At 46.3% G+C, this 25,540-nt stretch overlaps 1 protein-coding gene across 6 annotated transcripts in view; it reads left to right on the top strand.

Moving 5' to 3' along the window:
* Nucleotides 1–24,248, top strand: part of NIPAL3 (NIPA like domain containing 3) — a 52,356-nt gene extending 28,108 nt beyond the window's left edge. Inside the window, exons 6-12 of one of the 6 annotated variants that reach the window (XR_003794391.1) lie at nt 3,720–3,865; nt 7,521–7,617; nt 10,169–10,304; nt 12,188–12,276; nt 14,321–14,384; nt 14,636–16,205; nt 20,406–20,521. Coding sequence is in view for 3 of the 6 variants with exons in the window: in XM_029228110.1 (XP_029083943.1) it covers nt 3,720–3,865; nt 7,521–7,617; nt 10,169–10,304; nt 12,188–12,276; nt 14,321–14,384; nt 16,111–16,205; nt 20,406–20,605 (827 nt within the window). In the remaining 3 variants the exon portion in view is untranslated. Of the gene's footprint in view, nt 1–3,719; nt 3,866–7,520; nt 7,618–10,168; nt 10,305–12,187; nt 12,277–14,320; nt 14,385–14,611; nt 16,206–20,405 lie in introns of those variants that run through there. The other 5 variants (XR_003794389.1, XR_003794390.1, XM_029228110.1 and 2 more) reach the window with 5 other exon arrangements.
* The last annotated feature ends 1,292 nt before the right edge of the window (nt 24,249–25,540 follow it).

Below are 25,540 nucleotides of genomic sequence, written 5' to 3'. Positions count from 1 at the left end.
TTGGGTCAGTCTCCCAAGGAAATATTTGGGTTTACAGGATGGAACACTTATCCAGAATTACTGCCGTACATATCCTGGGACAGAGAAGGGAGAAAAAAAGATCAAAGCCTGAGTGTTTAAATTCTTTCGATAGATTAACTCCATTTCGGTCGAGAAATGCAGACCAATGGTGCAAGAGGCAGAAGTGTCGGTCCATTGGAGCTTCCTCCACATAGAAACCCAAGGAGTGGGGAAGAAGTTACCTACTGAGTGCCACCCTCTGTTGTAGGTGCTGGAGATATAGCAGTAGGACAGATGAGGATCCTACTCTCATGGAGGTTACCGTCTAATGTATATGTGTGTTGGAGGGAAGAACATACAGTAAACAAGTTAACTATATAACTAACCAAATAAAATAATTCTAGATCTTAGCGAGTGCTTCAGAGAAAATAGAATGCTTTTTGTTGGGGCACTGGGGATGTGGGGATGCTTTTCCTAGACTGGTCAGGGTTAGACTCTCTGAAGAGGTGGGGCCCAGACCTAACTGATACTAAGGAGACTACCAATGCCAAGGTCTGTGGGCAGCGTTCCATGTAGAAGGAGCAGCAGGTGCAAAGGCCCTGAGGCAGGAATAAGCTTGGCGTGTCCGGTATCAGTAAGGCCAGTGTAGCTGGAGGGTGATGAGTAAAGGAGGAAACAGGACATGAGAGCAAGGAGGCATGGAGGAACTGGATGATGCAGGGGCTTACGAGCCATGCTAAGGAGTTAAGGAGTGACATGATGGTGGGTCCAGGCTCTATCCCCAGAGACTTTAAATCTGGGCTGGGGCCTGGGCATCTGCATTCTCATAAAGCTCCCCAGGGTGAAGTATATTAGTCTGCAACTTGCTTTGAAATGTATCCAAAAATAACCTGGCTTGATGAATGAGTGGAAGGATGAAGAAAATGGATCGCGATATGGGATAAAGCAAGTATAATAAAATGTCAATTTAGAATCTAGGTGGTGGGACTATGGGTGCTTACTATTAAAGATTTTTTAAATATAAATTTATTTTTATTTATTTGTTTTTGGCTGTGTTGGGTCTTCGTTGCTGTGCGTGGGCTTTCTTTAGTTGCGGCGAGCGGGCTTCTTATTGCAGTGGCTTCTCTTATTGTGGAGCACGGGCTCTAGGCACGCAGCCTTTAGTAGTTGCGGCACGCAGGCTCAGTAATTGTAGCTCGCAGGCTGTAGAGCTCAGGCTTAGTAGTTGTGGTGCACGGGCTTAGTTGCTTCACAGCGTGTGGGATCTTCCCGGACCAGGGCTCAAACCCGTGTCCCCTGCATTGGCAGGCGGATTCTTAACCACTGTACCACCAGGGAAGTCCTTGTGTCTGAAAGTTTTTAAACACAAAATGTCAGGGAGAAGAAGCTCCCAAGATGCTGCAGACACACAGCCACGTTTGGGAACCACTGTTCTGAATCATTGGTGTAGAGTTACAGCAAGATTGGACCAGGAGGTGGAAAAAGAAAAGAATCTTACACTGAAAAAAGCAGAACTACTGCTCAGCAAACAAATGATGCCACAAAGACCAAAAGACTCAGAATGATTTGTAGTAATTCTGCTGGGGGAGGGGCGGGGCTGGGCTGGTTCTGAGATCAGTGTAGAGGTTTATGTCCCTTCCAGGGTCATGCTAGGTGGTCCTGGAATGAGAGGCATGCCCTATATGAATTAGAAAAAGATGCCCCTCTGGGCATCTATAGTTCTGTGGGCAAATGCCTTGGTGAGCAGAGCGTGGGCTAGATTTTAGCCCTCTTCACTGCCCTTGTGCAGTGAGCAACCTGCACAACTGTACCTGGCTGCCCTGCTTAGAGTTCTATTAAGTTCAGCAAACATTTACCCAGTGCTAGACCTTTGCTGGACAACGCAGGCATATTGATGAGTAAGACCTGTCCCTGCTTACGGAGAACTTAAGACAATAGACTTGCACAGAACTTACCATGTTGAGTTTAACCATGGTTCATTCATTCGCTGAGCAATTGAACAACTGGTTTTTGAACACCTTTTGAGGCCTAGAATGAAAATAAAGGACATTTAATATGGTATCACATTTCCTCGAGATAGTGAAATGAAACAGGTAGAGTTAATTCTATCACAGAAAAATCCAGAAGCCTGTGGTCACAATATGTGCAGCTCAGAACTCACAGCCCTTTTCAGCTTGCATGGGGCTGGGTTCACTCAACTTCAACCAGAGGCTTTTCACCAACCCCACAGGGTTCAATTGGAGTGTGACAGGACCCTGGGGAAGAGTCAGGAGACTCTGGTCCTTCACCCAGGAGCATGCCTCCTGAGCCACCAACAATATCTGACAGGTCTGTGGAGTAGAGTGTTGGTAGTATTTAGATAGTTCCCTTGGGAGTAGGTTAAATAGCCAATTGGGAGAGGCTGAGACAGTTTTTCAAAGGCATACCATAGGCTCTGAAGGTTTGCTTTTGAGGTTTTTTTGTTTTTTGTTTTCATCTAGCCCATCTAGCTTTAGAATGTTCCTTGTAAAATGCATATTAAAACCAGAGTGCAATACTAGAACGGCTAAAATGAAGAAAAAATACGCAGTTTTGCTCATACGCTACTGGTGGGAGTGTAAATTGATACAGCCACTTTGGAAAACCATTCGACAGTACCTACTAAACTGGACGTCTACATCTCCCATGACCACGAATTCCACTCCTAGTTTTGTACCCAATAGAACTACGCGCATATGTTTTCCAAATGACATGCACAAGAATGTTTGTAGCAACGTGATTTGTTATAACCCAAGACTGGAGACTACTTAAATGCCTATCAGCAGGAGAAATGATAAATTGTATCCTATTCACACATGGACCACCGTACAGCAGTGAGAATGAAGAAACTACCGCCACATGCCAGGATACAGATGAATCTCACAAACATAGTCTTGCGTGAACCCAGACACAAGAAAACATACTGTACGAATCCATTGATATAAAGTACAAACCCAGGAAAATGGTCAGTGCTGGTAGGAGTCAAAGTGTTGCCCTGGGGGTGGGGGCTAGTGATTGGAAGGGGACATGAGTGTGGATTTGGGGGTCCTACAAATGTTCCCTTTCTCGACCTGGGTGCTGGTTACGTGGGTGAGTTCACTTTGTAAGAATTCATCGAGCACTTTTTTGTATGCATGCTATCTTATTAAAAAAATTTTTTTTTTTTTTTTTTTTTTTTGCGGCACGCGGGCCTCTCACTGTTGTGGCGTCTCCCGTTGCGGAGCACAGGCTCCGGACGCGCAGGCCCAGCGGCCATGGCTCACGGGCCCAGCCGCTCCGCGGCATGTGGGATCCTCCCGGACCGGGGCACAAACCCGCGTCCCCTGCATCGGCAGGCAGACTCTCAACCACTGCGCCACCAGGGAAGCCCCTAAAAAAATTTTTTAACACTAAATGTATCTTTAAAAAATGACATTCAGAGGACTTCCCTGGTGGCCCAGTGGTTAAGACACCACACTTCCTCTGCAGGGGGCATGGGTTTGATTGCTGGTGGGAGAACCAAGTTCCTGCATGCCTTGAGGCGTGGCCAAAAAAGTAGAAAAAAAAAAATGACATTCATGAAGATACTCTGTTTTTTTTTCAAGTAAAGAAAAACCCAAAATTCAAGCAGTAGCAGGTCCCCATATGTTACCCTACACACACATGCTGGCCTGGGGCGGGCGCTTGCAGTAAGCCCTGTGATGGCCTCCCTCTCCCTGCAGGGCGCTACATCTTATCCTTCGTTGGCTGCGGTCTGGCCATCGTGGGCACCTACTTGCTGGTGACATTCGCACCCAACAGTCACGAGAAGATGACAGGCGAGAACATCATCAGACATCTTGTGAGCTGGCCTTTTCTCCTGTACATGGTGAGAGAAGCCTCCGGTCCTTCCACCTGAGATGATGGGGTTGGGGATGGAGTCCTAGAAACCAGAAACCCAAATTCCCAGCAAGACGGGGTTCACGGGAATCATGATGTATTTCACAGCGCCGAACACCACGCTCGCAGAGAGCACGTAGTTCCTGGGGAAGTGCTTTTTTTCACTTGTGTCCTAAGTAATGTCTAAAACTGCATGTATAGTATGATAACTTGATTTTTTTAGAGGTATTTGTAGGTCTGTACGTTACCTGTAAAATATTGGATAGAAAAACAGAAACTCCATCAGTAGTTGTCTCTGAAAGATGGAATTATGATTGTGTTTTTATTTCACCTTCGTTTTTACAAATTACCCAAAATTTCTACAGTGAGCATTTAAACTGTTATGGTAAGAAAAATAGTTAAAATTTTTAACAGTTAAAGAATGTTATATATATATTTTTGCCCGCTATCACACAGCTGATAGAAGCTGATAGAAACACGGGAGACACTGCAGACTTTATCTCCTAAACCCCCAACCAGAACTAATCAAGGTTACAAATAGATTACAATTGACTAATTGTAATCTAAATTGATTACAAATAGACTAATCAAGGAAAATATCTAAGGTATTTGGTAAAGCTTATTCCTGCTCCCCCTGCACCATGTTAAACACTTTTTAATGTATTATCTATCAACAAAAATAACCAGTAAACAGAGGAGTTTTATTTGAGCCAAACTCAGGACTATAGCCTGGGAGACAGCCTCTCAGATAACTCTGAGGAACTGCTCTGGAGAAGCACAGTTTTCAGCACAGTTTTATATCTTCTCAGGTCAAAGAACATTAAACAAGTCAGGGATACATTCCTTAAAGGTATAAAACAACAACAACAAAAAACAGATCAGCATGTACACAGCAAGTCGGTTTGTCCTTGGTACCTGGGAAGGGAATCTTATCATCGCAGGGGTACTAGCATTGGCATCCCATGAAGGGAGGCATTTAATATTTATTTTTAATGTGAACATTCTTTACTTCTGGTCAGTGTACCCTTTTCTTTAATAATTAAAGCAGGTGTACAATGTATGTTTGAAAGGCCACAAATAGGCCACTTTAGTTAACATAAAATTTTTTAAAATTTTCTCCATTTTAATCTTTTTTTTTTTTCCCCATATTTATTTATTTATTTATTTACTTGGTTGCACCAGGTCTTAGTTGTGGCAGGCGGGCTCATTAGTTGTGGCATGCAAACTCTAAGTTGAGGCATGCATGTGGGATCTAGTTCCCTGACCAGGGGTCGAACCCGGGTCCCCTGCATTGGGAGCTCGGAGTCTCATCCACTGCACCACCAGGGAAGTCCCTGTTAGCATAAAATCTGAGTTAAATCATGTATAAGCCAGAATGACTTCCCTAGACCTCAGTGTGTGAAAATTTGTTTCATCACATCTCAGCCTCCCTCGATAGTCCTATAACATAGGTGTTTTTCTCCCCATTTTATGGATGAGAAAACTGGATCTCAGGGTTAGCAAACTTGCTCAGAGTCCCGTGAGAGCCAAGCTGGACCTGAAGCCTGCCTGCCTGGCTGGCCTCACGTGTCACCACAGCCTGCTAACGAAGGTGTTCACTGTTTTGCCTTGACTCAAGCAGCCTGGGCCTGCTGTAGAGGCCCCGAACGTCCTTTTTCCTCAGATTGCCCGTGAGGCAGGTGATAGATTCCCCCAAGGTTGGGGCTGTGTCATCTCCCTAGCGCCAGCCAGCCCCAGTGTTGACCTGTAGGCATGGAGAAGTGTCTGCCGGGCAGAGCCAGAGACCCACCTCTTCAGGAAAAGCTTAACCCCAGAACACAGGCTTCTCTTTCAGAGAGTCCTGGGCTCGAGTCCATTGCATACTGTGTAGCCATAACCCAGGCACTTAGCCGCATGCTCTGCCTCCTTCTCTGTACGTTAACTGGCGGGGTCACTGGACCCAGGGTGGCTGTCAGGTCCACCCAGCACGTGACGGATGCTCAGTGACCAATTCAGTTTGGCTTCCTCCGTCGTCACTGTGGGGCAGTGCTGCCAGCTGGAAAGATTTGGCCAGATCAAATTCAATACATATTTATTGAGTGTCTGCTATGTGCCAGACACTGTGGGTATAAAAGCTAAACGAGACGGGCTGACAGAACTCATGGTCCCTCAGGAGGCACCAATACATATACAGCCATCTCGCGATAGAACGCCAAGGGCTCTCCCAGCGTGCGTTTAGGCGTCATGAAGAATGGTGGGGAGATCGGCCACTCCCACCCCCCCTGCCCAAATGTATGCACATCAGTTGGGAGTGTTGCTGAGTAACTGTACATCTGCTTGATGGCGTATTTTGCAACAATTAAAGATAATGATGACAACTTCATAAAACATGAAAATTGTTTACGGTAACTCACAACGGCCCAGCACAAAACTGTGCTTTGACTGTGATGACAAGTAGATAAAATATGTATTCACTGTGACAAAGACAGGAAGAAACAGGAAAATGAACGCAGCTGTGTTTTATGATCTCTAATTCTGAGGAATTTAACAATTTTTTTCTTTTTAAAATGCCCATTAATGTTTCTGCGTTGGTTTTTGTGATAAATGAACTTCAGTAGGAGGTTGGGATAGGCAAACAGAGCTGAGCCATTGCTTTAGTTTTGCTGGGGGCTGGGGCTGGCTTCACTCCTTGGGAAAGTATTGCCAGATGTCTGGACCTTTAAGGAATAGAAAGGACAAGCTGTTGCTGCAAAGGCGGGGAACTTCTCAAACTTCAGAGTTTTCAAACTTGCTGTTGTCTAGTAAGATTCTACTGATGGAGCACCTTCTGAACACCAGGCACTGGGCCCCCATCTGCAGGCAGTGTAGCCTAGTGGGAAAGCGCATGGGCCCTGGAGCCAGACTATCCGGGTTCAAATCCCAGCTCTGCCTTTTGCTGGCTTGAGATTCTTCATAGAATTATTATGCTGATTTAGTGAGTTGAGTAAAGATAAAATGCTTAGAATAGAGCCTGGCAGATTTATGAGTTCACTAAGTATAAGCTGCGATTGTGGCCCTCTAAGTTAAGAACACTTAATCCCTGTTTCACAAAGGAGGTAACTGAGGTTTAGAGAACTTAAGTGACCTGGCTAAGGTCACACAACTAGTTTAGAAGGCCTCATAACTGGGCCTCCCTGACTCCAGAAGTCCTCTTTTTTCTGACTCTACCAAGCTGCACGCAGTGGAGGCTTGGTTAGCAGGCAAGTGGTATATATACTTATATACTTAACCGAAGAGCTCTTCTCCTCACCGAACAAGCAGCTCCCTCTTTAACCAACTCCCAGTTTTGGTGGGGGTTACCATGGAGCAGTGAAATGGGACACCAGCTCAGCCTGATGAATCTTGACCATCCAAGACAGGGTGGACCTGAGGCCAGCCCAGCACCCTCGGAGCCTCACCACGAGGTGAACTGCTCCTCAGTATTGGGAGTAGAGAGATTCAGCGTTCCCTGCTTTCCTGCAGGATACGTATCAGGAGTTTGGGAAATACTGGCTGTTTCAATTCCCCTTCAACTCTGAGGGCCTGTGACTGATGCAATCAGCAGCATAAACTCCAGCCCAGCCCCCCAGGGTCTCCTGGTCTTGCCTGTGGCCCCCGCTGACCTCCCCCCTTGCTGCTCTCTGTAGCTCGTGGAGATCATTCTGTTCTGCTTGCTGCTGTACTTCTACAAGGAGAGGAACGCCAACAACATTGTTGTGATTCTCCTCTTGGTGGCGTTACTTGGTAAGTGAGGGTCCTGGGGATTGAGTTTCGCCACCACTAAGTAGCACCAAAAGGAAACGTGGGTTTTGTTTACTGAGCTGTGGCATCTGGACCCAGGAGCTGCTGGAGGCCGGCTCAGGCTGGTCCCTCTGCATCGGCGGCTGCAGGAGCTGGGTCCCTGCTAACCGGATGCAGGCCTTGTCAGTTCCATCTTGCTGCTGACGGCATTCGGTGTTCTTGAGCCAGACAGACACCCGTCCCCTCAGGGTGCCACCCATTTGAGAGGGAGGAAATGACAGTAAACGAGTTGACAAATACATAGATAGTATAAGTTTGGGCAGTGACAATTACAATGACGAAGAAGAAAGCAGAGTAAGGGTAGGGGTGGGGGGTTAAGAGGTTATTTCAGGGAAGTCAGGGGTGGAACAGGTTCCAACAAGTGAGCCCCTAAGGGTCTGTGTAAGACCTATCAGAGGTTAAGACAATTCTGGATTCAAAGGCAAGAATTGATTTTGATTTTGCTCTCTTTTTTTTTTCCTTTTAAAGGCATGGGTGCAATGGGGGGAATGGCTCCTAAATCAGATTGGGGCAAGGCTGTAACCCCACATAGAGTTAGATTTACTAAGTAGAGCTGTGAGAATCACCCCTTCTTCCTGGAGAGGGAGAGGTGGGTGCGGCCTTGCCGCTACCTCCTAGTGACTGTCCCTGTGTCCGCCACGCTGTCCTCTAAAAATGGGCCTAAGAGAACACCCAGATCTTGGGGGGAGAGGCGATTAAATGAGATGAGCACCGGTCCCCAGTGTGTGTTGTTTCCTTCTGTCCTTCCGACAGCAAGCCCCCATTCCAGCGACAGGCCATAAAACACACAGATATGTCATCATAGGACAGGGCTCCATTTTCTTGTTTTTAACAGCTTTACTGAGATACAGTTTACATACCGTAAAGCTCACAATTCAGTGATTTTTTTTTTTTTTTTTTGCGGTACGCGGGCCTCTCACCACTGCGGCCTCTCCCGTTGCGGAGCACAGGCTCCGGACGCGCAGGCTCAGCGGCCATGGCTCACGGGCCCAGCCACTCCGCGGCATGTGGGATCCTCCCGGACCGGGGCACGAACCTGTGTCCCCCGCATCGGCAGGTGGACTCTCAACCACTGCGCCACCAGGGAAGCCCCTACAATTCAGTGATTTTTAATATATTCATAGAGGATACAACCATCATCATAATCGAATTTCAGAACATTTTTGTCACCCCAAAAAGAAACCCTGTGCCCACTAGCAGTCACTCCCCATTTTTCCATCCTCCCAGGCCCTGGCCAGTCACTAATCTACTTTCGGTCTCTATGGATTTGTCTTTCTGGACGTATTACATAAACGGAATCGTACACCATGTGGCTGTTTGTCCCTGGCCTCTTTCACTGAGCATCATGTTGTAGAGGTTCATTCCTGTTGCAGCATGACTCAGTGGTCCGTTCCTTGATGATTTTGTTTGCAAAGTGGATTGGAAGATCACGGTCCCAAAACGTTCTCTCCTGGTGAGTTGGAAGGTCAGAAGGTTCTGAGGCACGTTGGCCAATTCCTTTCTGCCCCCTCCTCACCAACAAGGACAGCCTGGAGAAAGTGCTTGACTTAACTGCCTGCCGATGTTTGAAAACTGTAGTCTAAGTAGCTGAGGCGCCCAGAAGCCACTGTGTCTGCTGGGCTGTTGGCAGGAGAAGGCAAAATGAGCAGACGCTGAGAAACATAGGAAAGCAAAGCATTTCAGCCAGAACAAGGAACTTCATTTGTACCATACTTGGGAGTTCCTTTTAATTCCCGCTCTGGCAGGGGGATCCAACAGTTTAGAGTTAGAAGTCGTTTCTGCAGCACTGGGTAAAGCAGTGGTCTCAATAATGAGGTGGGTGTATGGGAAGAAAAAATATTAGAACTGGTATTTATTTTTATCTCCACCTTTTAAGTATATTTCCTACACATGTTTTTATGATGTATATACCATATAAGCATAGTGTTACATGACTATAATTTTAAAATAAATAAATGTATATATATTTGAAAAGCATATACCTATGCATAGGGGTATGCATTCCAAAACATGTGGAGACCTCTGGTCTAAAGAAATGTTTTTAAAAATACCAGTGAGTAAGCATTTTAAAAGACCAAAAAAACAACAGAAAGAACTCCTGAGCTCTGTACACACCACATTTTTCTTGTGATTGCCGTGAGAATGATACTCAAAAGAAGTTCATTTATACATTCGATTGTTTTGACCTTGCATTGTGTTCCAGACACAGTGCTGCCACTCTGGAGTTCAGAGTGAACTCACTACCCTTTCTTGGTAGAGTTTAGAAGGGCATTTGGAAATACCCTTTGGAGTTTTGCTTTCCTCTCTGCTTTCACGGGAGGGTACAAAAGAACCAATGCCAATAGGATCTTCTCACCGTGTAAATCACTGGCTGGGCTCTGCCCATGTTCCCTGCATCTTGGTCACTTTGTCCTTTGAGTTTATAAACTGTCCCCGCCCCCCCACCCCCGCCACGTCTCTGAGGCTCCCACACATCCTTGTTAACCTTCTGCAGGCTCAATGACCGTGGTGACAGTGAAGGCTGTGGCCGGGATGCTCGTCTTGTCCATACAGGGGAACCTGCAGCTCGACTACCCCATCTTCTACGTGATGTTCGTGTGCATGGTGGCAACTGCTATCTATCAAGCCGCGTGAGTTGCAGATTCTTTTCCTGCTGGGCTTCCCCACAAAGGTTTCTTCCAGCTTCTGGGCCCCATTACAATTGTTTTTGAAGCTGTAGGGCAGGTAGAACATGCAAATGTTCTGTCGCCAGGGTTTGGCATCCACTGTGGAGAGAGAGGGGTCGCTAATTTGCTGAGTTATCACATGGAGGGGTGCCGTGCTGCTTGAAAAGCCTGGAGTGGATGTATTTTTCCCTCTGCCTCAAAATGTGAGAACCACGCAATCAGAGGCAGCCTCGATTCCCATCTGGACCAAGGCAGGTGCCCACTTCCGGGGCCTCAGAAGAAGCTGTGCCGTCCCCGTGAGGCACCTGTTTGTCTGCCTGGTGGAAGACAGACAGTTGTCTCCAACTTTCTTGTCCTCAAGAAATCTTTCCAAGTAGAAGAGCAAGGTGATGGTTTCTGCCTCAGAAGCAGCAGTTCTGAGGGTAGGCCTGGGCCTTGCTCACGTCAGAGATCCGGTGCCCAGCGGGGGGCCTGGGCGAGCATGTGACAAACCTGCCTGGGGACGGAGGGTGGACAGTGCAGGTTTCAGTGTGGTGCATGGGGCCGGTTCACCCCGGACAGGTCAGGCCCTGGACTCCAGCCGCTGGGGCTCACCATCCACCAGCGGTGCCTCCGGGGAACACAGCGGTGACCGCTGCCACCTGGGCGCCCGGTGTAAGCTGTGCTCTCACTGCCTTCACAGGAACTTGAATTCATTTGGTCCCCACGACAATGATATCCTCATTTTGCATGTAAGGAACTGCTGCGAGAGGCCAGGAACTGGCGGAGCTGAGACTGGAACCCCGGCGTCTGTCTCCCTCCCCGTCCCGCGCCCCTCACCCCTCTGCTCTAGGCCTGCTCCTCAGCTTCTCCAAGACACAGATTCCCCGTCTGCAATGACAATAGCAACAGCCCCTACCTAACAGAGTCGCAGCAGGCTCTAGTAGGATCCAGGATAACGTCCAGTAAATAGTAGCTTCTTTTATGATTTTTGTTACTCTTATGCTGAGTATGACTATGCTTAGTCCTCCTATAGTGATTCTGGTCATCACCCCTGAGCCCCTGTCCAATGCAAGGCTCTGTGCTGTGCCCTCCGGGGCTTATAAAGATGATCAGGTGCCCCACCCTCCCCGGGAAGCTTCTCACTCACACATCACACATTCATCAAGGCCTGCTGTGTACCGGGCCCGTGCTGGGCCTTCCGCGCACAGAGACATGAGCGATAGTCACTGAACTCAAGGTGCTCACAGCCCTGGTCCGAGGACAGCCGGGTAAACAGACAATTACAGTTGGGTGGGAAGTGTGTTATGGTGTAAGGAACTTTGCGACAATAACCAAAATGCTATGCAGAGAATAGACAAAGAATATATTCCTAAATGATGGAGTGTTTATCCGCAGTGGAGAGGTTAGGAGTGACTCTAATTTACTCTCTCTTTTTCCTATATTTATTGCAGTGAGAGTTGAATTAAGAAGAAAATTTGTTTAAAAGAATAATTACAACATGAGGCAGGATGTGATAAGCGCTACAGGAGTTTCTTGGACTGTTAAGGGCCCAGGAATGGCTTTTTAGTGGGTAGGGGATGCAGGGGACACAGAGGTGAGAAGGGCATTGCGGTGATAAGAACTATGTGGTCAGAGGTGTTGGACGGGGAGAGGGATGGGCCTCAGGCTGTGTGTCCAGAGGAAGAATAGAAGCAAAGCGTGGACCCCAGCCCAGGAGACACACAAGGCTGGCATCCTTATAATCCCAAGGAATATTCCTTCATGCCTCATCTTCGTATTTTCAGACCAAGCCTGCGGTCATCGGCTTTCACCTCGGCCTTTCGACATCCCCACAGCCCACTGACCAGAGTGCTTTTGTGTTGAAGGTTTTTAGGTCAAGCCTCACAGATGTATGACTCCTCTCTGATTGCCAGTGTGGGCTACATTCTATCCACTACCGTGGCTATCACAGCAGGTAAGGGTGTGGTTGCTAGATTTCTGTCTTCTACCTTGACAGCAGGGACATTACCCCAGTGTGGAGGGAAGGGGCGCTGCCTCTGTCAGAAGGCCAATTCTGCTGACTTGTTCTGCCTGTCACAGTTGTAGACGGTTTTGTGGGGAAAGCGCAGGATTTAGAGCCAGAGAGGCCTAGGTTTGCACCCCAGCACAGACACGGAGCTGTGTAGATCTAGGAAAATCACTTCACCTCTCTGAGCCTCAGTTCCACATTCATAACATGGGAGTAATAATACTTTCCTCCTAGAATTGAAATATGTATAGTCCAAATGTCCCCTACTTTGTACTGCTTGTGTTAGGTTTCTTTAACAGTTTTTACCATCATCTGCTAACTCCACAGCCTCCACTGGCCAAATGACCACACATTTCTTCCGTATAATTTTTAGAGATCATGAGTATGTACATAACACGTGCTCAGTAAGTGATCATCATCTTTATTACATTCCCCTTTTCTTCTACTCCACCCCTATAGGTTTTTTCTTTTTCTTTCTGAGGTGGCTTCAGAGGCTGCAAGCATATTTGTGTGTGTGTGTGTGTGTGTGTGTGTGTGTGTGTGTGTGTGTGTGTGTCGGGTTTTTTTGTTTGTTTGTTTTTAAATGGCAATGGTGACTAAGATTTTCAGAGTAAAAAGGCCAGTAACAACCAGTGTGCCTCCCTTTGAGGAAGGCCCAGCCGGAAAGCCATATATTTTGCACTGCAGTTTGGACGAGTGGCGCCCAAACTGGTGTTCACAGAGGTTAGAACAAGAGGGCACACAGCCTGCCAGGGCCTGTGCCGTGAGCGGGACCAGGGATTGAGCGGGGCTTGACCCAGAGCAGCCAGAAAGCTAACCTCATGCAGAGATTTAAGTCATGGTCAACAGCTTCGGTCCAGGCAAGATTGAAAGGGATAGAAACACCGTGCTTGAGTCCGCAGTCAGGCAGGGAATCAGGAGCTCCGGGCAGGGTTGGGGTGGTGGGGTGTGAAGTGGGTCCAGACAGATGCTGGCTGCAGGGTGAGGTCGGCAGGCCTGTGGCACTGCCACACTGCAGGGTGTGACACCTGCCAGTCTCATGAGGTTAGAAAGCTCCGGCGGCTTAACCACGGAGCCTTGGTTTTCCATCTTAAGAAAGATGGGGGGAAGATGTGGTACATATATACAGTGGAATATTACTCAGCCATAAAAAAGAACGAAATAATGCCACTTGCAGCAACGTGAATGGACCTAGAGATTGTCATACTGAGTGAAGTTAAGTCAGTGAAAGACAAATATCATATGATATCACTTATATGTGGAATCTAAATAAAAGGTACAAATGAACTTATCTACAAAATAGAAATAGAGTTACATATGTAGAAAGCAAACTTATGGTTACAAGGGGGTAAAGGGGAGGGGAGGAATAAATTGGGAGATTGGGATTGGCATATACACACTACTATATATAAAATAGGTAACTAATAAGGAGCTACTGTATAGCACAGGCAACTCTACTCAATACTCTGTAATGGCCTATATGGGAAAAGAATCTAAAAAAGAGTTGATACATGTATATGTAGAACTGATTCACTTTGCTGTACACCCGAAACTAACACAACATTGTAAATCAACTATACTCCTATAAAAACTTAACAAAAAAGAAAAAGAAAGAAAGATGAGGGAGAGGAGTGTGTAAAAACTGGTAAGTCTCTAGTTTAGCTCATAGTGTCGTTTCACTGGGGGAAGCTGGGCACAGGGTACGTGGGAATTCCGTACTATTTCTGTGCATCTAATATTATCTCAAAATAAAAAGTTAAGAAACAAAAGATGGAGGTAAGAGGGGCCTAGGTGGGGGAGAAAGAGAAGACAGTCTATTCCCCCCAAATGGCTTTTATTCCACTCTGCTCATTTCTTACTAGGTGCAGTCATAGTATTTTGGACCCCTTTGGTATTCTGTAGGGAAGGGAGCTTCGCCAGATCCTAAACAGACTGGCAGGTAGGTGATTTGAAAACAGCTCACCCGCATTTTCCATTCTTTGCTGCTCAGGCGCCATCTTCTACCTGGACTTCCTCGGGGAGGACGTGCTGCACGTCTGCATGTTTGCACTGGGGTGAGTCCCATCCTGCTCCCTGGCCCCGAATTCCAGGCAGGCTGCCCCTCTCTCCCTACCCCTGCTCCAGCCTCTCAGGCAGTCCCTTAGAGCCAGAGGAGCAGCTGGCAGTGGGAGCTTTGTCCCCAGAGGTGAGCGTTTCATTCCCCAAAGGGCTTTACTTTTCCTTTCTTCTCTTTTGGGCTTTAATCTCCTTGTCATTTCGAACACATCACAATTTGATACAGGAAAGACTCTCACCCTCACCTCAGATCAAAGAATTGGATACTGAAGCTGAACAAGATGCCATCATTTTGCAAAACCTAACAGGAGGGGTAATGTCCCATGTTGGCAAGAGGATGAGGAGCCCAGCTCTCCGCCACAGTGTGAGAAGTTCTTTAATGTGGGAGGACAATTTGGCAATAACAGTGAAATTTTTAAATGAGCATGCTTCTTGATGCAGCTTTCCATTTCTAATCATTTATCTTGGAAAAGTAAATGATGGACGCAACGCCACATGTATGAGGGTGTTTGTTATTTTTTAAATTAATTGTATAAGCAAATAATTGGAAACGACCTAAATGCCCATCAGTAAAATACAGGTTAAATAAATTACACATCTTCGTATAATTAAGTACCATACTGCCATTTTGAAAAATTGAGGTCAGTCTATTGGTACTGACGTAGAACCGTGTCTAGGATACGTTGAATGAAAAAAGTTACATTTTTTAAAATGTATAGTATACCCTATGAGCCAGCAATTCCACATCTAGATATAGACCCAAAAGAAATTAGTTATATATATTGACAAAATGACTTGTACATGAATACTTATAGTAGCTTTATTCGTTATATACCCAAACTGGATACAACAGGAGAGTGGAAAACAAGTTCTGATATATTCAGACAATGGATCAGATAATGCGTTCCACACAACAATAAAAAAATAATGAACTACTAATGCACACAATGAAGTGGATGCATCTTAAAAACATGTATCAGGCGAAAGAAGTCAGACATAGAAGAGTACACGCTGCATTGTTTAACTCACAAGAAGTTGAAGAACAGGCCAGTCGATTCTGTGGACGTCAGAACAGTGGTTTCCTCTGGGGAAGGGTCTGCATGAATGGGGAAGGGGCACAGGAAACTTTCTGTGGGTAAGGGATGGAAATGACTCCTCTATTGACCTGGGTGGTGATCCCACGAGTGTGTGCACAGGTAAGATTAATCGAGCTCCGCATTTAGGGATTGTGCGTTTTATTGCCTGTAAATTATGCCTCAGTTTTTAGAAAGTGTGCTTGTTTATCTAAGCTCTGGAGAAAAGAGAAAAACAAAAAAAAGACTCTGGAAGAATATACACCTATAGTGGGGGCGAGTACAGGGACTTCCTAATTTTTACTTTCTCTGCTCCAGTATTGATTGAATTTAGGCCATAAAGAACTTTTTAATTAAAAAAAAAATCTTTAAAGGCAGGGTTCTGAGATGCAGGGTAAGTGGAGGTGAGGGTTTGGCCAAGGATGGCCTGATTTGTTCTGATTGAGGCTTGTGTGGGCTGCACGGGCTGTTATTATTTATCTCGCATCTGCTTCCTGCTGATCCCAGGCCCGGCCGCCTCTCAGGGCCGCTCAGCAGTGAGCCCACCTCCGCAGCCTGCCACCCTGTTTTCCCCTTTTTCCCATTACTCACGTTTGAAAGCATCCCTCCCAACCTCACTCTGGCCTTGTTTCTCTTCATCTGTGTTTGCCAGGTGCCTCATCGCATTCTTGGGCGTCTTCTTAATCACACGTAACAGGAAGAAGGCCATTCCCTTTGAGCCCTACATTTCCATGGATGCCATGCCAGGTAACATTCAAATCCGGCTGGCCAGCCCATCCACATAGAATGACTGCTACTTCCTGTTTAAAAAGACACAACCAGCCTCTGGGTTTGGTGCAGGGAAGGTGTGCTGTGCTATTATGATGTGACTGTCTCTCTTTTTTTTCTTTCTGTTTTTTTGTGGTTTTTTTGGTTTTTTGTTTGATCTCAGTTTGCAAAAGAGGAGGCAATGGCTGAGCCACCTCGATTGGTTTTGAGCACATCTTGCCAGTTCTCATGTCAATTTGGGGATCTTTTAAAGACAATTCTGATTCACACTGGATATGATTCTGATCTGCAGCCCCAGGCTTCATGCCTGCAAAAGGAAAAATCCAGTTCATCTCAGTGGAATGGAATGATCAGAGAGGGGAAGGAAAATAGGGTGAATGAAATTCAAATACCACAACCTCACTCCTTAGATTCCACAAGGGAGTGGATTGTTCTGGAGAGCCTAGTTCCCCAGGGAGCTCAGGGTTCACACTGAGAAGCACAAGTTCAAATGGCAGGAACGAAAATGTGTGAATCAGTTGAGTACTGCACAAAAGGGAGTGATGGGGCTTGTAGAGAACTGGAGAGCACTTTCCAGCCTCAAGGGATTCAGATGAGAAAGTTAAGATGTTGGGCAGCCCCATCTAGATTTGCTGACCTAAATTCTATAGGATACTAGCGGCCCCTAGCTTTCACTCTTTAACTCAAATTTAATTTCTATTTTAGATATATAAGATGGAACTCTCTCCAAAGCATAATCTCCCACCCTCCATTAAGACAGTCTTGTGAACAAAAGACAGTCACAATGATGGAGTAGAATACTACTTAATAAAGTACTCGGGAGGCAGGTGTGTTCTCAGGGCTGACCAAGGTGCCCATGATTTAAATGGCCCCAGGGTTTATGTGTCTACTTTTTATATTATTTCTTCATCTCTTGCTATTAAGCTGTTGTCTGTCATTCTTGCTGTTACCAGCCTGCCTGTGTGTAGCAGCTCCGTGTCAATCTTCTCATCTGACCCAAGTTGTTCGAATCATGTATAAAATTAAAATAAATAAGCTCTGAGTTGGGGCCTTAAGGTTTCTCCTACGAGTTAAGTGCATGAGCTTTAGTGCATGGACTTTTGAAACATCTAATCTGGCTGCTCAGATGCCTTTTTTGCTTACTTCCTTGTTTCTCGGCTGTGTTCCGGATAGATGAGGGCGCTGGATAGCTGAATTCCAGATAGGTGAGGTGTCAACTCTGTGTGTGCAAGTATGTGTATGTACATGTGTGTTTGTGTGTTTATAAACCGTGTATGTGTATACATCTATATAAGTATTTGCGTATATGCAGATGTGTTTTCTGGTAGAAGATAGAAGGTAACCTAAGGTAATCTTAGGTATCCGCGTTCTGTGATCTGTTTGTGGACGTGGCTCTTGCTTCCTCTTTGTGCCTTGTGACCGGTGGGAAGTTGGATGTTGGAGAAAGGAGACCTGCCCTCATGCCGCGGCATGTCAGGACTTCTGAGTAGGCCTGGCTTCTGTGCTTTGAAGCTGAGCGTGGGCTTGGAGTTCAGATGACCTGGATTCAAATCCCAGCTCTCAACCACCTACCTGCTGAGTGACCTTGGGCGTGTGCCTGGACCTCCCAAGGCCTCTGACCCTCACTTGTAAATTGGGATTCCTTTTCCCAGGGTAGTGGGATAATATGTTAAAGGCCCCTTGCACAATGTCTGGGACCTGGTAGATGCCTGGTTGAATTTGGTTTCACTTTGTTTTTACTTGAAAAAAGACTGTGAAAATTTCAAACACTTGTTTGACCTGATGTCAGGTAAAATAAGAAGAAGAAAACTCTTAAACAGAGACGCTTTTCCAGCTGCTTGGTTTCCCTGGTCAGCATCAGGACCTCCCTGGCTTTGGGTCTAACCAGATTGATATCTTCACAACCAACTAGTAGTCACGGTTCAAGAGGCATTCAAGTTCTGAAAATTAACTACACGCCATAGTTAGAAGAGGCTTGAAATAATTCTAGCACCTGGAAGACTTCTAGAAAATGAGAAGGAGAAAAACAGCTGGCCTGGCTCTCACAGCTGGGCCTTGGTGTTCCTGGCTGAACATAGACCATTTCACAGAACATCAACATCACACAAGGTCATTCTGGGACTGTGATGGATCAAGACACAAACAGGACCATGCCATTGTCACGTCCAAACACAGACAAACATGAACATTGTCCAAACCATAAAAAGACCAACCATCCCCCTCACATGAGTGACTGCTGCTTCTTTACCAATCACAGCTTTAGTCTCCATCTAGTCTTCTTTCCTTCTAGATAACAATCATTAAGATCCCCAGTTATAGAATTATCCCCACTTCCTGATAGCAACTAATCCAAAGCAAAGCCCTGCTTCCTTAAACCCTCCTGAAATCACCTAACACAACCCAAGTTCTGTAGTAAGTCCTTCTAATACCCTCTTACTGAAACAGCTCCCCATGACGTACACCTCCTTCACTGAAATGAGTCAAGAAACCCAAATTTGTTAGACTATGGGTGTATTCCTGGTGGGTTTTGGCTGGGGAACGTTGACAAAGCTAAACTATGCCTGGTAAGCCAACTCTCTTCCCTGAGGAATAGGCATCCCCTCATCTCCTCCCAATTCCCTCCCCAAAATCTAAACCACAGACTCTTAAACTGTACCCTTCAAATTCCCGTCAGCCGGGCTTCCCTGGTGGCGCAGTGGTTGAGAGTCCGCCTGCCGATGCAGGGGACACGGGTTCATGCCCCAGTCCGGGAGGATCCCACGTGCCGCGGAGCGGCTGGGCCCGTGAGCCACGGCCGCTGAGCCTGCGCGTCCGGAGCCTGTGCTCCGCAACGGGAGAGGCCACAACAGTGAGAGGCCTGCGTACTGCAAAAAAAAAAAAAATTCCCATCAGCCAAGGCTTGTGCAATGTGGAAGCAAAGGCCCTTCCACAGATTGGGTCTTCCCAGGCCATTTGCAGAGTAGATAAGAGCATGGGCTTTGGTGTCAAATTCCAGCTGTGTCTCTCATTAGCTGTGTGTCCTTGAGCAAGTTACTTTACTTCTCTGAATCTCTGTGTTCTTCTCTGGAAAAGGAGGATAGTAGCATATTTCTGTCATAGGATTTGGGGGGATTAAGGTCTATAGGGAGCCCACACAGCATTCTGGTTAAGAGTGTGGGCTTCAGAATTTAAACCACCTGAGTCTGCACCCCAGAGCTGCCACTTGCTAGCTTGGCGACCTCAGGCAAGTTCCTTAACTTCCAACTGCCTCATTTTCCTAATCAATAGTTGTGCGAATCAAATGAGATAAAACTTTGTAACTATTTAGAGCAGTGTCTGCCACCAACTAAATGCTCAGTGCTCATCAGCCATTATCATTATTGCTGCTGTTACTATTACTATTTAAAGCCCTTAGCCCGGTGCGTCAGGCATAGGAAGCAGTCAGATGTCAGCTGTTATTATCATCATGGTTTCATGGAAGATAATTTGCATTCAGTGTTTTTATTACTCAACCAGGGGGCAAGAGAATTTGAAGGGTCTTAATTCCCTACCAGGAAAAGAACTGGCCTCAGAGGAGGCCAGGTCCTACTTAACTAGGGGAATTGTAGACTACATTTAAAGGAATTAATGACTAAAGTCTTTGCCCTCAAATGTAAGTAGAAATCCGACATTAATGTGCCCAGAGGTAATAAGCAAAATCGCACCTTACTCCATATGTGGATCAGGGATGTTAATGTCAAAACTCTCCCTCTGAGCATCATAATACATGTGTCACCATCATGTATCCATGACACAAAAGTTTTCGTCTTCTCTCAACAGTATAATGAAGTTTTCTGGATCCTGATTTAATTCAGCGAAAAGTGTTGGCATCTACCACGTTCACAACACAGTGCTGGTTCCACTTGCCCTGTGGCCCGGACATTCCCACCTCATTCTAAGCCAATGGTTTCTTTTGACAGTGGCTGGTCTGTGTGCTTATTTCCTGAAGATTCATCCTTTGTTGCTTAGCAACTATAATATTTCTAGTGTATATTTATGGGCGCTCTTTTTTTGTTCAATCCAAACCATTCAGGAAGTTGACAGTGCACATGCTTAGCTCCTGAGCACTGTGATTAGTCTGTGGTGGGATAGAGGAGGATGAGATGCAGCCTCCTTTGGCCCCACTGCATAATGATTTGGGGGAAATGGATTTCATTTCAGGTATGCAAAACATGCATGACAAAGGGATGACCGTCCAGCCTGACCTCAAAGCTTCTTTTTCCTACGGGGCCCTGGAAAACAATGACAACATTTCTGAGATCTATGCTCCCGCCACGCTGCCCATCATGCAGGAAGAACATGGCTCTAGAAGCGCCTCTGGGGTTCCCTATCGCGTCCTGGAACACACCAAGAAGGAGTGAGCCCACCTTGAAGGAGACTCACCTCCTCTCCATTTACAGCTGCTCAAGCCATGCTGATAGCGGTTCAACCCTTAATTCTAAAACTTGCCTTTCAAGTCTTATTTTTTTAATCCAAGAACTCTGTGGACGGGGATCTTGAAAAGCCTTTGTCTCTGGCAAAGCGTAGATTATCTTGGTCCTGGAACTTTCAGATGTTGAGGGTGGGGCTGGGGTGGGGGGCTGAAAGCAGTATTCTAGGTGGGCAGTACAGAGTTCAGCCTCTGCCTGATTTAGCCCAATGAGATTTGGAAAGCCGTTGTCATCCTTGAGGATGGGAACTGGGTTTCCCCAGTCAGTGACCAAATGTGGCCACATTCTTTAGAGCTAAAGCAAGGCAGAGATTCTGCCCTTACTTTCCAAATGCATTGAAAGGCTGGAAACCTCCAAATCTAGTCTTCCCTCACCTTATGTGCAGACCTGATCTCTACCCACCTCCCTCTTGATTCTGTACTTGAGATAACCTTTGTGTCGCCTTCACATGGCATGGTGCACCAGCCCTGGGTGTAACATCCTGTCACTTGCCTGTAGGAAATGCACATCTGCTTTCTGATGGTCTGTGCCTCCCCGGTGAGGGTGTGCTTGATGTATTTATACTGGATCCACTCTGAAAACGAATTTGGTTTTGGTTCTGTGAATTACTTGGTTGCTTTCTTTCCCCTCAAAGGAACTGAGAAATTAAGAGAAGAAGGGGAGGAATAAGAAAGACAGGAGCAGGGGTCATGAGCCTTCAGCCCATAAAGGGAGAAAAATCCCTTTCATTTTGCAAGAGGTGATTGCATCACCTGTAAAGGACGGACAGACAATCTGGCTGTCGTATGTGTATTTTCCTGCACACCAGGGTCCTCTGGGAAAACCAGGGGTGCTCATTTCAGAGACAGCCTCACTCACCTCTCCTCTCTCCTCTCCCTTATAGATTGACAAGCCAAGCTTGAGTCATTGGTTTACTTCCTTGGGGTCGATAGACTCTTTGGGTCCTCATCCCCGTGCACATACATCTGGAAGAAGTAGGCATGCTCAGAAATGGGGCTGCTGCTGGCTGGCTGGCTGGCTGCGTACACGATTGTCTTCCCCTAGACTGACTGTATGCTTTTGAGAATGGCAGGTAAAGGTCTGCAAACTTTAATGAAAATAAGGATCCCCTAGGGAGTTTATTTAAAATACAGATTCCTACACCCCAACCACAGGTACTCTGATTAAGTGGGACTGGGACCGGGCCCAAGAGTCTGCATTCTTAACTGGCAGCTCAGGTGATCCTGAGGCAGGTAATCCTGCCTGTATCACACACCTTGAAAGCCTAATAACTGAGAGAGACAGTCTGCTGAAACCCTGACACACCCCTGCTGGAAAGTTGGAATTACCATTCCTTGTTTCCTCTTGGGGGTTCATCTGGCAGGCCGAATAATCCCCATAGGATCCATGGCATTTCTGCATCCAGTGATTACTTCTTAGAACTACGCTTCCTGCTTCCCTAGGCAGCCTTGAACTAACCGGCAAGATAACAGTGTTAATAGACCAGTGTTGATAGATCATTAACCTTTATGGATTGTGCTTCATACTGATTTGATTTAGTACCTTGACTTCAAAACTGATATCTGTTGCCTGTGATAACCACTTCTGTATTGTGTCTTACATGCCTAAGAAGGCAACAGACTATGACTTTTTTTTCCCTTTAGAATAGGTATCAAAACAGTATTTATGAGGCACTTACTATGTGTTAAGCATTTGGACAGTGAGGGCTACAAGTAATAAGACCTGGTTTCTGCACTCCAAGCCAGCCGTGAGAGACACAAATACCTGGTCGGCTATGACAGGGCAGGCCGAGTGCTATAGCGGACCACAGAAAATGACAGTTATGCAGGTCCTGCTAAAGGCCAGGCCCTGAGCCCAGAACTGGGTATTCAGAATTGGAGATGATTTAGGCTCCACTCATTGATGGGTGGCAAATCTAGCTAAGATTTGGGCAAAGCACAGAAAGTAGGGTGATCACCCCCAGGCAGAGGGGTCAGCATTTGCAAAGACACAGAGATGGGTTGAGGCGGGTGGCAAAGGAAGAGCCAGGGTAGGTAATGGGAAATGAGCCTGGAAAGATAAGCAGTGGAGGTAGAATCATGGAGGGACTGGAAGGCCTGGCCGAGGAGTTTAAACATATCCTAGAGAACATGGGAGCCATTGATGGTTCATGAGGAAGAGAATGGCAGGATCCGCACTGATTGGAAAGGAGGCCCTATGCAGTTCGGAGGAAGACTCTGAAGGGGTAATAAAAGTCACTTTTCAAGGTCGGGCTGCACAGCTGCAGGAACAAAACACAAAAGGGGAATTAAAATCCAATTTCGCTGCTATTCACATTTTCCCAGTGATGTTTCTAACGTGGGCCGGGAGGGGGTGTGAGGGCAGAGTGGATAAAGGGAAGGTGAGCGGGGAGGCCATTTAAATATGTCAAACCCAGGTGATCATTTGGTATCTTATGTGCTCCCAGCCTTACTCTGCCCCCTTCCCTTGGTTTTGTGTTGGGTCTTTTAACCTGGAGTCAGGCAACAGTGATGAATGGATAAAAGCACATTGTAATCTCAGGTCAGCTGACGATCACGGGTTCAGTGCCACCCAGGAGCTGCCTTCAGGTTTGGGGCAACAGCGCCATCCCGTGAGGCTGAGTACAGGAAGGTTGCGCAGAGTTGCATGGTGGCTGCGGAGTGGAAGCCAGGGTAGGTGACCTGGGTCCCGGGAAGAACGGCTGATGTGGAGCCATGGTCCCCAGAATCCTGACTCTGTCTTGGGCTGGCATCTCCCAGTCTTTGTCCCTGAGTGTAAATGGACGGTTTGCTGGTGGCAGATAAGCGGCACTTGCTGTTAGGGCGGGGCACAAGGACATCAGCTTTCCACTCACAGCCCTGACTCTTTATTTTTCTCATGGCTCTCACGTCTCGCCAAGCCCTCTCGAAGGCTCCAGGCAACAATACGTATCCTGCCGCCATCTCCCTTCTCACAGCAAGGTCACCAAACTTGGGTTTCAGCTTTCCACTTGTTCTCTGGCTTCCTCTCCCCACCCCACTCTGTTCCCCTCTTCTAAAGGCTGGGATTCTGGGGTCCCTAATCAGACATTAAAAGCAGTTCTTCACAGATGGGTGCCTGCAGCTTTTGAAGGGACCTAAGCCCCATTCCACCCGCCCCCAGCCCCCCCGCGAAGATGCAGGGTCTGACATGCCATCACGTGAAGGCTCAGATCACGCGAGGGTTTTGCAGGATGGAGTCGAACACTGGGTAGGCGAGGGAGGATTGACGTCTCCATTGCTCTTCTGGTGGAAATGAGGCAGCTTGATGGCACAGTGTGGAGACAAGATGTCCATCAGGGTAGTGTTGGGGAATCTCCAACCCGCAGCCTTGTGAACTCCAAATCTGGTCCAACACTGGCTGACAGGCAAAAAATTTTACTGTGTGTTTCTCTGAGAAGCTGTGTAAATCAAGTCACCTTAGAATATATTCTTCGTGGAAGCCCACATTTTGTCGATTTAGTGACTAAAGTATGGCATGTCTTATTTTTCAAAAAAATGTATGTGCTATGTGCAAATAGCATTATGAAGTGGTATTTAATTAAAGAGAAAATCCATGTGATGCCTGTTGAGTTTGAGTCTTTTATGTTTGGTTAATACTTTCCAGAGTTATCTACGACAGTGCTGTCCAATGGAACTTTCTGCAACGATGGAAATGTTCCATGTCTGTGCTGCCCAAACGGCAGCCACTATCCACGTGTGGCTATTGAGCACGTTAAACCTGGTGAGTGCAACCTAGGAACTGGATTTTTAGTTTTATTTAAATTCAATTATCTTAAATATCCACGTATAGCTAGTGGCCGCTGTAGAAACCGTGCAGATCTAGAGATGCCTGTGATTGTACTTAAGGCTGAATTAAGCACTTCCCCCCCCCCCCCACAGTGGTGAAGAGTATAGACTCGTGGCCGCACTGCCTAGGTTTGATTCTTGGCTCTACTACTTATTAGCTGTGTGGTCTTGAACAAGTTGTTTAAACTTTCTGTGCCTCGTCTGTAAATCCGGGATAGTAATGGTCACTTCCTAAGGGTTATTATGGGGATCAGGTGAGTTAATAGCTGTAAAGTCTTAGAACTATGTCCAGCATCCCATCAGGACACTGTATAACATTGAAGCAATGGTTTCCTTATTTACTTATTTATTTACTTATTCACTTTGAAATTGTATAATGAACACTTGTGATTTTTCTTAAGTAATTCTAAGCAAATGTGTCTCTCTTCATTCTAAGTTTCCAATCTACAAAGACAGGTGTGGAATAGAGCCTAAATCTTTATTTATACACACACACACAGAATAATGTATACATACTCATACATTTAATAAGCACTTATTATATGCCACACACTATACTAAGACTTCATGTACATCTCAATTCTCCTTTATAACAATTCCATGAGCTAAGTTTTAATATTATCCCCATTTTACAGATGAAGAAACTGAGACTCAGGTCATATAGCTGGTAAATAGCAGAACTGCTGTTTGAGCCCAGATCTGCCTGACTTCAAAACCTGAGCTCTTCATCCCTCTGCTGTGCTGCCTTTCCTGGTGTGGTTGAATTTCCATGGGGTAAGTTCACCACACATTAGGATTTCACCTTTATCTGACAAATAAAAAGGATGTACAGTTTCTAAGAAGGATGCAGACTTAAAGAACAGAATGCCCCCTGCGCCCAGTTCATATGTTGAAATCTAATCCCCAGTGTGATGGTTTTTGGAGGTGGGGTTTTGGGGAGGTGATTAGAACATGAGGTTGGAACCCTCATGAACGGGATTAGTGCCCTTATAAAACAGACCCCAGAGAATTCCCTCATCCCGTCTGTCCAGTGAGAACATGGGAAAAAATACCCTACTGT

The sequence above is a fragment of the Monodon monoceros genome, unplaced genomic scaffold (genome assembly GCF_005190385.1).
Source record: "Monodon monoceros isolate NGI ecotype Baffin Bay Population unplaced genomic scaffold, NGI_Narwhal_1 Super_Scaffold_18, whole genome shotgun sequence".
NCBI lineage: Eukaryota > Metazoa > Chordata > Mammalia > Artiodactyla > Monodontidae > Monodon > Monodon monoceros.
The sequence above is the reverse complement of the archived record's forward strand: the minus strand, read 5'-3'. Positions and strand labels throughout refer to the sequence as shown.